At 46.6% G+C, this 15311-nt stretch overlaps 1 protein-coding gene across 1 annotated transcript; it reads right to left on the bottom strand.

Moving 5' to 3' along the window:
- Positions 1-3767: 3767 nt before the first annotated feature.
- Positions 3768-14799, bottom strand: ZBTB43 (zinc finger and BTB domain containing 43). Its single transcript, XM_077305872.1, has 3 exons — positions 14488-14799; positions 7952-8103; positions 3768-6953 (listed from the first exon to the last, which is right to left on the bottom strand). Exon 3 carries the CDS (start codon positions 6928-6930, stop codon positions 5533-5535), a length of 1398 nt encoding a protein of 465 aa, XP_077161987.1. The 5' UTR covers positions 6931-6953; positions 7952-8103; positions 14488-14799; the 3' UTR covers positions 3768-5532.
- Between the last annotated feature and the right edge of the window lie 512 nt (positions 14800-15311).

Here is a 15311-nt window from a genome sequence, read left to right as displayed (position 1 = left end):
AGGGGGCGCTGTTTTAAAGAGGGCAGGTCTGACATCAAATGCATTGACATTTTTAGTGAACAGAAAATATCTAGAAAAAAGGTGACAGATAACATTTATTAAAACGTATAGAGGATGGTGTGACTCTTCTATAAGAAGAATGAAATCTTAACATCACATAAAGCCATGTTATACATGATTACAGGAGTAATCTTATAGTGCTAAGAAATTATTCAACCTTTGCAATATAGGCATGACACCTCACAGCAAGTCAATAAGATATGAACTGTAATATGATTGGGACAATGCTTATGTGGAAAACTTTGGTAGTAGAACACGGAACATTCACCTGACTCGCATGAAGTGGTTGCATTTATAGTAGTCAGCTTTCTTTGATTTATCTTTACATTTCTATCCCATCACTCCCGCAAATATGGCTTGTGGTGGGTAACAGTAGTTGACCCAAATTAAAATCCCACTAAAAACAATAATAAAATCCCTATGACTCAGTCCCAAGGTGACAAAAAATTCCCACCTCCCCACAGTACTATAGACCCCATGATAACAGTCCCTCAGGGCAGGGGCAACTTCAGGGGCACGCAATGACCCAGCTCGCCAACAAGGGGACCAGATCTAACTGCACTCACCTCAACCAAAGTCCTTGCAGAAGAGCTCCATCTTGCAGGTCCTGCAAATCTGAGAAACTGTGAGCTCATTTGTACAGTGGTTAAGAGCAGCAGCCTCTAATCTGGAGAACCAGGCTTGATTCCCCTCTCCTCCACATGCAGCCTGCTGGGTGACCTTGGGCCAGTCACAGTTCTGTCAGGGCTCGCTCAGCCTTACTTGCCTCACAGGATTTCTGTTGCAGTGAGAGGAAGGATAGGCGATTGTAAGCCCCTTTGAGGTTCCTTCAGGTAGTAAAAAGCAGGGGGGGGGGGGGGAAACATCTCTCATCTGTCCAGAAATGCAATAGAACTCAAGAGGAGAAAAGAGAAGCCACTGACTTCAGAGGCAGTCCTGAAGCATCATCATGTGAAAAATACACAAAACAAACTTTTCCAGTTTTTCCCTTTCAGGAGTTCCAGTAAATAGACCTGATGTAAGGTTTGCCTGGATCCCCCTTGCTCACATAGGTCAATAACTGCTCTGCTACTCCATAGGCCAGGCTGTCCAATCAGGGTTTTAGGAAACCCTGGGGGTTCTTGATAGCCCTGGGTTTCCTGAATGAGTGGAAGCTGTACCTTTAAAATTTGTTAATCACTTATCTCTTATGACCATATATGGGAGTGGGAAGGGGAGGGGGCCTATGTGGGCATGTAAACAGCCATGCTTCCCAACCATATTCTGCTCAATTGCACCCCTTCTGGGGTTTCTCAACAGTAAAAAAGTTGAGAAAGGCTGCCATAGGCATTCAGAAGCTTATAGAAGATGTGGCATGAAGAGCAGGAATTACTGGGAGATTGACAAGACAATAAAATGGAAACTTGCATTACATCCAGAGTCAATAGTACTGAACTATATTTGTGTGTGTGTGTGTGTGTGAGAGAGAGAGGGGGGGATGATGGTTACAAAATGCTCATGTTCTACTTCTTAGCTGTAACACATACTTTACAAAAGATCTCAGGTCTAGGAAAAAACATATATTCTGAAGCACCCAGTTTGGCATGGACCCTTGCTTTTGTGTTTTCAAACACTGAAGATGCCAATTGACTTTACAATACAATTAAATGGGTCAGATGCAGCCAGTTTATGTCTTTTCTTCTGTCCACACAAGCCTCATGATTCCCTGCTAAGCAGTTTTGGATGGTCAAAGGGATCCTTTCTATAGTTGATCATCATCCCCAAGGCTAGTGTTTTGACTCGTTGAGCATGCTACCCGTGACCCACTTCCTCTAAAATTTCTGATGGAGTTTTCAAAATCAGTAGTTGTATCTGCACAGACTCATATGAATGTAGCACCAGACAGCAATCTGGGGCTCAGTAGGAAAACATTTGCTTGGTGCACAAAAGGCCCCAGGTTCAACCCTTGGCATCTCCAGCTGTTTTTTCAAGGACCAAATAGTAGATGATGGAGCCATCGTTAGTCAGATTGGACAATATTGTCCTTGATAGACCAACAGTATAAAACAGCCTGATGCCAAGTACCCTCTCAGTCACAGTAACAGCCAGCATCGAGACTTGGACCTTCTTTATCTGTATGCCTATTTGCTACTATCCACGTCTTACCAAACACGTTATTCTAAACTTAATTGTATTTATTTGTAAGTTACTTATGTAGTTTGACTCTAATTAGGCCTTCCTGGCAACTAACCTCCATACATATACGTAACATTCAAGGAAATCTGTTTCACTGTATCTGAAAGACTGTGCATCTATACATACCAAGTCTCAGTTCTCACTTATACCAAGAATTGAACTTTATCAGTCTTAGCAGTACCACTGGCCTCAAACTTTCTTCTCACACCTGTTTGTGAACTCCTGTATTTTTTATTCTCATTTACTGTCATTCACGGATACTACCAACCATCTTAATTGAATCTCAGCTATTACTACTCAGTTACTTATGCATCTACTAGCCCTTCCTGGCAACTAACCTCCCCCCACCCATCCCTTCTTTCTTCCTATATGTAATAGTCGGGGCAATTCCGTTTCATTGCATCTGACGAAGTGCACTTGCACACAAAAGCTTACACTTTGATGAAAACTTTGTAGGTCTAAAAGGCACCACTGGATTCAAACTTTATTCTGCAGCTTTAGACCAACATGGTGAGCCAACCTGGATCTACCTGAACTACATATTCAAGACCAGGGTTCTTCACTGAAGACTTTTACATGTCCTTTCCAAAAGAATGCCAGGAACTTCAAGCACTCCTGAAGTGAACAGGGCTTTGCTAACCACCCTCCCAAGCTTGTTCTTAAGGATTTCACAGTCAGGTTTTTAGGAACTGCAGCTTGAGGTGAGTGTTACTTGCATCTCTGCATCACTGGCAGATACCTGACATGCTGGATTTAAAGAAGTGAAGTCCCTCCTTTTCCCCAGTCATCCCCACTTCCTGGCAAGAAACACGCTTCAGCAGCTTCAACTCTACATTCCAACTGTTAAAAGGCAAGTGCAGAGCTAGTGAGGTTCTCTTTCAAAGAGAACCGGAAGAGATGAGCTTCTCTTACGCGAGGTCACAGTTGGGAATTACTATGGAAATAAGAGCCCCATTCCCTCAGTTTCCCTCCTTCTATAGCACACACACACAAAGCCCACACCCCACCTTGGGCGCTGAGCTGGGAACCCCGCTGCCTCCACTCCAATGCTCACGTAAACCAAGAGCCCCTTATAAAATTCCAAGATTCAAAACAAAACTCAAGCAGACAGAAAAAAATAAGACAAGCCAGAGGGAATATATAGAGATAGAGCTTTTTTTTTACATTTAAAAAACATTTATAAAGGTTCTTTGTTATTTGTTTTTAAATACAAAGTGCTTCAATACATTGAGCAGGTTACAGTGTAAGCAAGTAGAACCCTGTGCTGAACTACCCTGATCACCAGGGCTGTGCCAGAGACTGCCGCTTCCTCCTTGGCGTACTGCTGAGTTTAGGGGGAACAAGAGCATCGTGCGGTCAATGGACAGTACGTGAGCTCCCATTGCCAGCAACGGAATTTGTTGTGCAAAGGAAGCAGACACATTAAGGCAGGGGTAGTCAAACTGTGGCCCTCCAGATGTCCATGGACTACAATTCCCAGGAGCCCCTGCCAGCGAATGCTGGCAGGGGCTCCTGGGAATTGTAGTCCATGGACATCTGGAGGGCCACAGTTTGACTACCCCTGCATTAAGGGAAGTGCCTTTCAATGGGCAGGAAAATATCTTCAGTACTGGTATACTGGTCAATTTGGAGGAGCTTTTAAGACTTGGATAAAATGTAAAACCTGTAAGCAAAGCACCAAAAGGAAAGCCACAGCATCGGGCTCTAATACACCCCTATTTGTGTCAGGTGTCTGATGCTGTAGACTCCGTGTATCTGGAAAAGATTCTTAAGACCTGGGCAGTCGAGCTAAGATGGACTCAGAAATATCTGTTTTTCTTGGTGTATGCAAAGGTCTGCTGAATTTCTCCCATTCACAGTATACAAGCTGCAGATCGGAAAAACAAGCCATGCTTGGAGCTGGCTAAATATTTTGGTAAGGAAACACCTGCACTACATAGCTGATGCCATCCATGGCACTTGTGTCCACAGCAAATGCAGGAGGGGTGAGATTTCTTCAATCAAATAGCAGCATAAAAGCTTTAACTATATCAGTTTGCCTCCACCTTGTGAATTCAGCCTATCGCTGGGGCAAGGAGAGGAAGAGGGGGGAGGGGGAGAAAGCCCCTGCAATTCTCAGGAACAACGATTTGCAACCCTATCTGGTTACAAAAAGAATCCAGTGCTTAAAGTTTATCCACTGCAGAGGATAAGTGCCATGCTCAGAAACTGCTTTCAAGATGGGAGATGTCTGCACAGCCCTGCCAAGAAGAATCCGGAAAAAGCCATTTTGATTTCTGATCAACAAGTACATTCCCCTAATCTGCCAAACATGCCCCTTGTGGCTCCAGCCCTGAGAAAAGAGCAAGGAGTTTAGTACTCCGTAGCGTATCCTGCAAACCCTGGAGTAGACAGATTCTCTTTTTGAAGTACTCATCAATGATGAGTTAGCAGATTTCCTAAACATCATGAAACTCTAAACCAGACCAATGCCTGCTTTAACCCTCGAGTGCTGAAAAAGAACTTTTGTGCCTGTATGGGAACAAATATGATACTTGCTATTGCAGTAGCCAAAAGTAAAGGCTAAACTTGGCTGACGATTGCATTAGGCACTACTGGGGCACGGAGGCGGGGGAGGTGGTGAATCATGAGCGGATGTTTTATTCCATCCCTAGTGTTCATCACAATATAGCCCAAGTGCTATACAAAAAGAGGAAGCAGACATACTGTGCCAAGACAAACAGAGACAACGGAACTCAAAGTTCAACCGATCAAAGAGCAGCCACTGGTTAAAGCTGTCGGCACCCGAAAGTCGCTCAGCGCCTCGTTTTAGATACCCCATTGGCCTTTTGGTTGTAGACAGGTACCTGTTCACACACCTATTTTGCCAACTCAATGCAAGTATTGCGGATGGCTGAGCCAAGCAGCACAATTCATGGGTGTTTCCACCCAGCTGTGGAATTCTGGTGTTCAACATTATCTGCACACACATAGCCTCTGTGAACCCTTCTATGTCCAAGGCCTCCCTTCAAAGAGAGTGCCTGAGTGCTATTGAAACACAGACAATAAATAGCAACATTTATAACCACAACAAAGTACCACCGCTCCAGCTGGCTTCGCAATTTGCAGTCTTGGCAGCGGACTCTGTAAGAGTGCCTTGGAGGTGGACATCCTCGTTCACCTCTACAGGTATTCCCATCTGTGCCACAGGAATAATTTGAAAACCAAATCATTCCCAACAGCAAGTCCTGGGTGCACTCCGGGCAATACGCCCATTCTGCCAACTCTACTGAACAACTCCACGTGCGTCTCTCCCTTTCAGTTCATTTCAGAGGTTTTCTGTTCCACCTTGCAGGCCTGGTACGACTTGGTACATGACGTTACGTGCCGATGAAAACTATCCCTCCACATAAACCTTTTCCCACATATGTTGCACTCGTAAGGCTTGATGCCTGTGTGGATTTTCATGTGGCCAACCAAGTGATGCTTCATTTTGAACTTCTTCCCGCACACGCCGCACCCGTAAGGCCGGAGGCCTAGGTGCATGCTCATATGGCGGTCCCTCTGGCTCTTGTGCGTGAAACTTTTGCCACACTGACAAGGGTAGAGCTTATCAGCCGTAGAAAACCCAGAAAGGGCATTTTCTTCTTTGATTCCTGAGGGCACATCCAGGCTTTCCCCATAGCCCGCAGCAACTGCTGCCTCCTGCCGGTGGATGCCAAGATTCCCATCGGTTCTTTCCCCAGAAAACTGCTCCATGGAAGAGCCATAGAAGTCAACTTGCTCGTCATAATTGCTCTCATCAGCTTGCTCAAACTCGGTTTCCATTTTTTTCACAGAGGCATGGAAGTCTTCAGAGCTGGAAGTCTGGATCGAATGATCCACCTGTATGGCATTCACAGACTCGGAGACCTGGTGTTCATCGTAAGCCGTGTGCACCTCCACCCCTTCGCAGTCCTGTACAAACCTCTCGGGTTTCACGTGGACCCACCGCTTGTGTGACATGATGCTGGGCTTGCTATAGATGGGCCTGGTATACTGATATTCAGCACCGTCACTGGCTCCTTCTTCCCCATCTTGGCTGGTCATCCCCGTGCTCAGCCGGTCATGCTCTGTAGAGGAGTTGCTGGGAAGGTACTCGTGTTCTGTTACCTGAGAGGACAGCTCGTCTTTAGAACTTTCCTCTTCGTTTTCACCATCCCTTAGTTCTTGGGCTTTGTGGAAGTCTGTTTGTCCCGCAGTTCCTAGTTCAAAGGTCTCAACAAGGCCATTATAATTGCTGCTGCTCGGAGACTGGTGGTCGTTGCTGCGATTCAACTTTTGACAAAGGACAGACGGATTTCCTTCCAACACCTCTGTGCATTTGTCCACCACGTGCCACATCTGAAGGAAGCTCGCGGCTGTCAGGTAGCTGACAATCTCTGGGGCAGGCATCACTAACTTCCCCGTGTAAGATGACAGAAGGATGTTCTCAAATACTCTAGGATTCATGACATCGGGCAGGACAATCCGGCGGCTGTTTTTCAAGAGCACTTGGTCGCAGAAGTAAGGGGAGCTGGCTGCCAGGACAGCCTTATGAGCTCGGAAGAGATGACCCTGGACTACAATGGACACATCACAGAGCTGCCCTTGCTGGCGCTGCTGATTCAGTTTCTGCAGAATGGTGCTGGAGAAGTCGGGGAACTCTACTCGGAAAGAATTTGTCCCGGGCTCCATTTCATCACAGCTTTAGCAGTGCACTACAAGAGAAGATAACACCGTATGTCATGGCATGAAAGTGGGCCCACTTTGCAAACAAAGAAGGGAACCTTGAAAGTGCCCCAGGGAGGAAAACATCCAGGCCAGAATGCTCACGAGAAGCTCCCAGAGAGACCAGTGGCCTCAATAACATTTTCACTGTTTATGGCTTTAGAACTGGAAACTACACTGCTTTGCGTGCCTCAACTGAGAAGGGGAAACGGCCCTGGCCCCAGCCTGGTGGAATGTCCTACCACCTAATGAGGTCAGGACCTCCAGGACCTCCATTCCAGAGGGTCAGTAAGATGGAGCTGTTCCACCATGCCTACAGTTGAGGCTGGGAAATTAACATCAAGAAGATGCTGGCCTCCCTGCTTAACCCAGCCAGCCAATAAATCCGTCCAAACACCGAGCAGCCCCACCTTCAGACAGATTTTAATGGTAAAGAGGAAGAGGCCTCAAATGAGATTTTAAAACCTAAATCATGTATATTTTATTATATATAAAATGATTCTATGGACCTTTAACTTGATGTTACCCACCTGAACTGATCAGGGAAGGGTGGGGTATAAAAATATTATCATTATTAAAAATCACTAACTTGGGGAAAAAAACTGTTATTAGTCCCTGATAGGACATCATAATTGAGTGGAAAGGGGGAAGGAACAACTCTGTACCAGCATACAAAGGGATGCCTTGCCTGCCCAGAGGCTGTTATGCCCCAACACAGGGCATCTGACACAGATTTTGGATCAGGGGATATATCTGCAAGTCTTCTGTGTGCTTGTCCATTTAATAAAACCATGTATTATCTAAATGCTTATACAGAATCTAAAATCTAACTGTGCAAGACAGTTAAAAACTGAATAGCAACTGAATAGGTCACAGAACTCCCTAGAACAGACATAAGGCAAAATGTCCATCTCCTCCAAAGGTGTCTCCCAAATAACACTGCTCAGCAGTGTTGTCTGCTGTCTGCCAAGGTGGGCACCCTCCTAACCTCCTCTGGACGGCTGTTCCACAGGGATGGCGCCACTGCTGAAAATGCCCATGTTTGGGTTGTGACGGATCAGATGGTCTTGGGTAGCGAATAGGCAGATGAAATTGCTGAGGGGCTTGCAGGTGGAGCCCTTGCAGTTCCGCTTCCTGAACCTAGGACAAAAGAAGAAGAGTCGGTTATTATATGCTGTTTTTCTCTAACAAGAGTCCCCACAACAGACACAAAGAGAGATGAGAAAAGGGTCAGCATGTGATTGTTACTACTGCTCAACTTGAGAAGCCTCTAAATCCTTTGCCAACACATTAAGTCTGCACACCAACCGGCTTCCCAGTTTCTTGCTGTGTGTTGCAGCCCTTAGTAATGGTGGCAGTTAGATTCACATGCAAGGCAATGACTGTTCAGAAGCTTCAGGGGGTCCACAATATTGCAGTCCCCTTTCTAAAATGCTGGGTCATCAGATGACATCCACATGCACACAAGGGTGCCCTACAGTCAGGAAGATTGCTATTCGAAGTGTTGGTGGAAACTTTCAAAGCCCTAAACAGACTAATCCTTCATACCAAGAAATTTCCTCTAACACAGCCATTAAGACTGACAGGCAATAATTTCCACATGCAGTCAGGTACACAATCAGTCAGGTGCACAGCCAGGAACCTGAAGTACATCTTTGGGGGGAGGGGGGCGAATGTCTTCTCTTGTGCATTTGCCAAACCCCAAATCTGTAGACTTCTGGACAGATGGTACGATATTTATGCTATTTTGGTGCCTGTACATTTTTCCTTCTAAAAAAGTCCTTTGGGCTATTTCAGATTGGGACATGTTCAACCCAAGGCTGAAATCAGTTTTTCCCCCCTAATATACATACATTTAATGCTAGTTTGATGACCTCAGCTTCTTGCAAGTCAGTGCAATTCACACCCATTACAATGAGGGTAAAAGTAAAGGTATCCCCTGTGCAAGCACCGAGTCATGTCTGACCCTTGGAGTGACACCCTCTAGCGTTTTCATGACAGACTCAATACGGGGTGGTTTGCCAGTGCCTTCCCCAGTCATTACCGTTTACCTTCCAGCAAGCTGGGTACTCATTTTACCATCCTCGGAAGGATGAAAGGCTGAGTCAACCTTGAGCCGGCTGCTGGGATTGAACTCCCAGCCTCATGGGCAGAGCTTTCAGACTGTATGTCTGCTGCCTTACCACTCTGCGCCACAAGAGGCTCTTACACAATGAGGGTAGACAGCAGTAATTTGTAAATAATGCTAATGCTTCATAGGTCAAACATCTTCATGCTGTTTGGTCACCATTCTTAAGAGAAGGGAACTGGAGAGCAGAAGTGCTTTCTTTCTGTGTATGGTTTGGAATATTTGGTACTGGGTTATTTGTTTCTTGCTGTTATTCGACCCCCAGATCAGGGCTGGAAATGTATGGAAAGGAGCTTCTGGGAATGATAGCCCATGGACATCTGGAGAGCCAGTTTGGCCACCTAGATCCTATACAATGCAGTGGTCCCCAACCTTTTTATCACCGGGGACCGGTCAACACTTGACAATTTTACTGGGGCCCGGGTGGGGGTAGTATTTTGCTGAGGGATGTCACCACCTGAGCCCCTGCCCCACTTGCTTTCCCGCTGGTGCCCCTGACTTCCTGCCGCCCGCTGGGGGCAGCTGCGCAGTGCCATGCTGAGGGGGAGCCCCAGCCATGGTGGTTGCTGGAGAGCACCAAAGGTGAGCTGGCAGCAAGGTGGCAGGGCAGCCCCCGAGGCAGCAGCCGAGGAGGAGCTGCAGCCTGGTACCAACTGATCTACAGACTGGTACCGGTCCCCAGCCTGGGGGTTGGGGACCACTGCTATACAACATTTGGTTGAGAAATCGACATCTCCCTAGAGCAGATACCCTTTGACTGGTTGAAGCATATAGTACTTTCTTGTTCAGTTATTGTTTGATGTTTTGTTTGCAGTTATAGTTCACCCTATTCCACAGACTCAGAACAACTGGTAGCATAATTATGAATCTACCATATCTTCTAAAATGAATTGCTTGCAGCATAGAACCTGAAGACTGTTTTTTCCAAAAAACATGTAAGAGTTAACATCTCAGGCTGCACTAATAAAAGAAAGTCTTTAACACCTTTTTGATTCAGTGCTTCTCATTTGAAATGGAAGTCTGCTGACTGCAAACTCTTCTGCAAGAACTTTGAAAGCATTAATAATTATTGCCATCACAAGGAACAGAAGAGGGGACCCCCTCCTCCACAGTGAAATCCAATGAACAGTTCTAAAAAAGATCTTCAGGAGCGTTAAATAAGAGCTCTTTGTTCCTCCAAACTGCTAAATGTGTGAAGCCGCCAAAGAACAATTTCTGTTAAGAGTGGGGAAGGAAAGCTTTAGGGCCTGGTATCTCTAGCCCCATGGCAATATCATGGGAAACGATCTTCCCCATATATTTTCTAGCGTACTTGACTCTATGCTCTCAAACAGGGCAATACCACCCCTAATACCACCCCTCTCTGTCCATTCTATACAGTATATATCCAGGGATAACTGTCTCCCATTGATTTTCACAATTCCACTGGGTTCCTGAAACACCTATATCTACATTGTCATTTAGCACCAAGCATTTGCCATCCCAATCTTGCCTTGGAGATTTCTTCCACTAGCATACAGGCATTTGTACCTCATTCCCCTCTCAAAGGCAGCCTCCCTCAGTGCTCTGGTCTTCTCAAATGGCCTTCCTATAGCGCCCACCTTTTATTCTCAAGTTCTAGTCATCTCCCACCAATATTTCCCGAAGAATCTGCCACACCATCCTTTTGGGATTCAAACCAAAGGATCTCCATCTCCTGCCAGCTTTCCCCCAGAAGTTAGTTTAAAAGATTCTCTCCCACCTTTTTGATGTTGAGTGCTGGCAACCTGATTTCATTTTTGTCCAAGTGAAACTGATCTTTCTTGTATAGATTTGGCTTGTTCCAGAAAGTTCCCTAGTGCCAAACAAATAAAAGTCTTTCCTCTCATAATCACTATTTCATCCATGTACCGAGTCCTCCTAATTCTAACCAGTAAGATGTCTGAGGCTACTAACTTGGATGTCATGGCCTTTAACTACCTACCTCAGGGGTAGTCAACCTGTGGTCCTCCAGATGTTCATGGACTACAATTCCCATGAGTTCCTGCCAGCAAACGCTGGCAAGGGCTCATGGGAATTGTAGTCCATGAACATCTGGAGGACCACAGGTTGACCACCCCTGACCTACCTTACAAAACCTAACCCCCCCCAGAAAGTATTACATTTAGCAGTCCATTGGTACCAACATGCTCCGCAACTGCTTCCTCCCCCAGCACTATTTATCAATCTATCTAGATGTTCACACAAGCTCCACACCTGGCAGGTACATCATCATGTGGTCAAAACACCCACCACAGACCCTGCTCCCTGTGTTCCAAATTATCCAGTCACCCAATACCAAAAGCTGGCCACCGTCTAACCCCAGAGGGATCTCCTTGGTAAAAGAGGTTATTGGTTCACCATGTGAGAAAGGGGTCCCTTTTGAGGGATCATTCCCCTCCCTCTTCACCCTGAAGAACCTCACTCTCCATGACAAATCCAAGTCAGTAGATGTGCTGTTCTGAAGCAGAGCAGAGTTTGAGCCCAGGGGGACCTTTAAATGGGAATTGCCAGCCCATACTTAAAGGCAGAGAGTAAATTAACAGAAAGTGAATTAATAGCAGGTGGGTAGTGTGTTGGTCTGAAGCAGGAGAATGAAGACTCACAATGAAGATGCTTAACAGATCCAGGAACCATCTACCTCAGCCTTATTCAACCTTCTGACTATGAAAGAGCCCCTGAAATAAATTTTCAGGCTACAGTTACCCCCAGAATTGATGCCTCCATGTCACACGCCTTGGAAGCAATATGTCAGCAGAACTGATATCACCACCCTCCCCCCCACCTTTCCTACCACTACGGTGGCTCTGCCTCATATAGGCTGGAAAGAAGGGCAGGAATTGAGAAGACACCCCAAACCCCCAGACCATGCCACAATCAACTCCTCCCCTTTGATTCTTACAGTTCGTAAGCTTGTGGCCAAGTCCATTAAGGCAAGAGGGGGAAGGCTGCAGACTCCCTCAAGAGCTCCCATGGACCCTGAGGAGTCCACAGACTCCTGGTTGGGAATCCCTGCTCTACCTATATGGACTGGTAATTTCTCATGTTAATGTTTCTGAGGAAGTGTGCTGTGCACCCAAAAGCTTATATCACAAATATACTTTTGTTGGTCTTAAATGCGCCCCTGGACTTACTGTTCTCCAAGTGAAGAAGGCCAGGTCAATTTTGTTTTTTCAGATTCAACTGATTGGGCAGGCTAATGACCCTCATGATGAAAGTCATCAACAGGAACTATGTGATAGTTTCCAGACCCAGCAGAATTGAGATGTTAATCTAGTTAATGCCATGCTACAATAAATAGGACATTGATCTGGAACAGACAGCCCATCCCTCAAAAGTGGCAACAAATATACATCCAGTGTGGTGTCATGGTTTATGATGGTGGCTTCTAATCTGGCAAGCTGGGTTTGATTTCCCTCTCCTCCACATGCAGCCAGCTGGGTAACCTTGGGCTAGTCACAGCACTGTTCTGACTGAGCAGTAATATCAGGGCTCTCTCGGCCCCACCTACTTCACAGGGTGTTTGTTGTGGGGAGAGGAAAGGGAAGGTGACTGTAAGCTGCTTTGAGACTTCTTCTGATAGGGAAAGCAACATATAAAAAACAACTCTTCTGCTGTTGCGTGTGTGTGTGTGTACAAACCAGAATAGCCCAGTTGCCGAAAGATGCATAGAAAGGTGTCATGCTAACTGATATGGGAGTGGGGAACTTAGCCCACATTACTGCATCCTCTCACAGAATACTTACAGAGCCCCCTCCCCTAAAGCATGCTGCTAACTATGGCTACAAAATACTCCCAGTGACTCCAGGTTTTTATTTTTAAAAGACATTTCATTTAGAGAGGGCATCTGCCAGATCTTTGCTCAAGGGAACAGACCTGCCATGTAATGGGGAGAGCCAAACTATGGCTGGAGACCCAGGTTCTGGTCTCCATTCTGTCATGAAGCTAACTGGGTGACCTTGGGCTGGTCACTTTCACACCTCAATCTAGGATAAAACTAGGGTGAGTGGGAAGGGAGGACAGCGTATGCCACCCAAGGCAGAAACGTTTAACAGAAAACTCTGTTTGTGCTTTGCTTCCCTATAAAGTCCTCTCTGCACCCCAACTGGTCCAGCTGCCAGGATGGCTTGGGGGCAATGCTGCAGCTAAGCCTCACTGTCAGATCAACAAAACACTGAATACTGCAGTTGGGGCTAGTCCAGTCACACCAGCATTTGGCTGCTTGGGACAGGCAGCAGAACGGTATGATATTTCAAACTACAAGCAGCACCTTGAAGACAGAATGGTTAGTTGAAATAACTCTCTTTGAGACAAGAGCAACATGGCAGATTATAGCAAAACAGCAGCAACCTATTTTAAAAGTTCCATACAGCATGGGAACAAGATGATCAAAACTCAATATTTTTAGGGGAGTGGATTGGACCTGTTAAATTACAAGGATTTGAAAATGCAGTTCACAGAGGATCTCTGCCCAAAGAGAAAGAGAGATTAAAAAGTTAACAGGTGCATTTGCACCAAAATTTATATGAAGCTGGACAGTGTGACAGGCCATTTCTATCTCTTGCATCCTACCAGCCAGATGATTTCTCAAGCAGGGCATGAAAGCAATACTTGTCTATTCCTAGTATCCTGAACTCAGAGGCAAACTGCCTCTGCAACATTCTTAGTTCTCACAATAAATAGCTGTTGAGAAACACGTTTACTAAGAAAGCTTCTCAGCCTTTAGAACAAGACAAGAATCACCTTTAGTCCCCCACCCTATTTTAAACAGAGGCCAATCAGAAGTTTCCAGGGAATTTATAAAAGGAGCATGAAAGCCATCCAGTATCCTGTAATCCAACCTAGCGTTCAAATCTATACTATCTCGGCACATGGGCATCCCATTCTTAATACTCTGAGCCAATTGCTTCTGACACACATGGCAGGCACTTCATCCAAGCTTTTAGCGCAACTGTGTTGCTGCAGCAGAACTGAAGTCCATTAGTCTAGCTGCTGACAGCAGCCAAGATGCTTCCGGGAAACTCACCAGGAAGGCATGAAGACAACACCTCTCCCAGGCCAGCAGTTCACGCCCAAAGCCAAACTCCCTCTCCAGACCGACCTCCCATTTCCCCACCGAAGTTAACCGACCTCTGTTTTATTACAGCAACCAGTTGCTTCCAGGAGCCTCACGAGCGGGGCATCAAGGCAACAAGCCCGCCCCTGCTGCTTGCCCCCCAGCCAGCCGGCACGCAGAGGTAGACTGCCTCTGGACATGGAACCTCCCGACAGCTGTCACGAACTCGCCCCCCGCCCGCCCGCCCGCCCGCCCGCCCGCCCGCCCAGGAAACTCCACGCAAGCCTCGTACGCAGAAGGAGGAGGGAGGGCGGCCCCTCACCTGAGGACCGAGAAGGAGCAGCGAAGGGACCGTCCGTCATACGGCAGGCGAAGGCCCGGCCCGGGGCAGCAGCGTCGCCCCCATCCCGGCACCAAGACCTGTTCGCAGGCTGGCAGGCAGCAAGAGGCGGAAGTGCCAGCCCTTCCTTCCCTCTTGTCGTCCGCCTCCATCGAGCTTCCTCATCCGGGTCAAGGGCTGGCCAATAGAGCGGGAGGCCAAGTGCGAGAACCGAGGGCCGCGAGCGGCTGGAGGAGGAGGAGGAGGCGAGCGGAGTCGGCGGAAACCAGAGCGTCGGCTTTCGCTTCTTCCCGGAAGGGATGAAAAAAGAGTCCTCCGAAACAGCTGGATTTTGTTGCCTACAGGAGAGTTTGAAGTCGACTTGATTTCTTTTCTTGTAATTTGCAATGCTGACGCAGACGCCTTCGCTAGCCAGAAATTATATCTTGTTTCTCGCGGGGACAAACATCGCTTTCGCCCAAAGCGGTTTTTAAAAAATAATTACTATTTTGCTAGCTTTAGTACTTTTACTGGAAGGTGCATTAATCTTAGGAAAGGAGGGTTTTTGTTTTTCTCACAATTTTCAAAGCGTGTTTTGGTTTTAGGCTATATTGTGTTAACTTTAGCACTTTTAATTTGCGGGTGGCTCAAGATTAGTGCTTTCCATTCTGATCGTGTGAAACAGTAATAGTCAAATTAGATAATATGTTTATTTAGGTCTAGGCCTGTGGCGATCTCCCCTCCCCCCCCCCCCCCCCGGTTCCAGGCTTTCATGCGAGCAGCCGGAGCCATTATAAAGAAAAAACTTAGGGAAACCTTACATTCAA

This window comes from Paroedura picta, chromosome 12 (assembly GCF_049243985.1).
Source record: "Paroedura picta isolate Pp20150507F chromosome 12, Ppicta_v3.0, whole genome shotgun sequence".
NCBI classification, from domain to species: domain Eukaryota; kingdom Metazoa; phylum Chordata; class Lepidosauria; order Squamata; family Gekkonidae; genus Paroedura; species Paroedura picta.
The sequence above is the reverse complement of the archived record's forward strand: the minus strand, read 5'-3'. Positions and strand labels throughout refer to the sequence as shown.

Excerpts from the sequence above, each read along its gene's own strand:
- ZBTB43 (XM_077305872.1), bottom strand. The coding sequence starts at position 6,930 with ATGGAGCCCGGGACAAATTCTTTCCGAGTAGAGTTCCCCGACTTCTCC.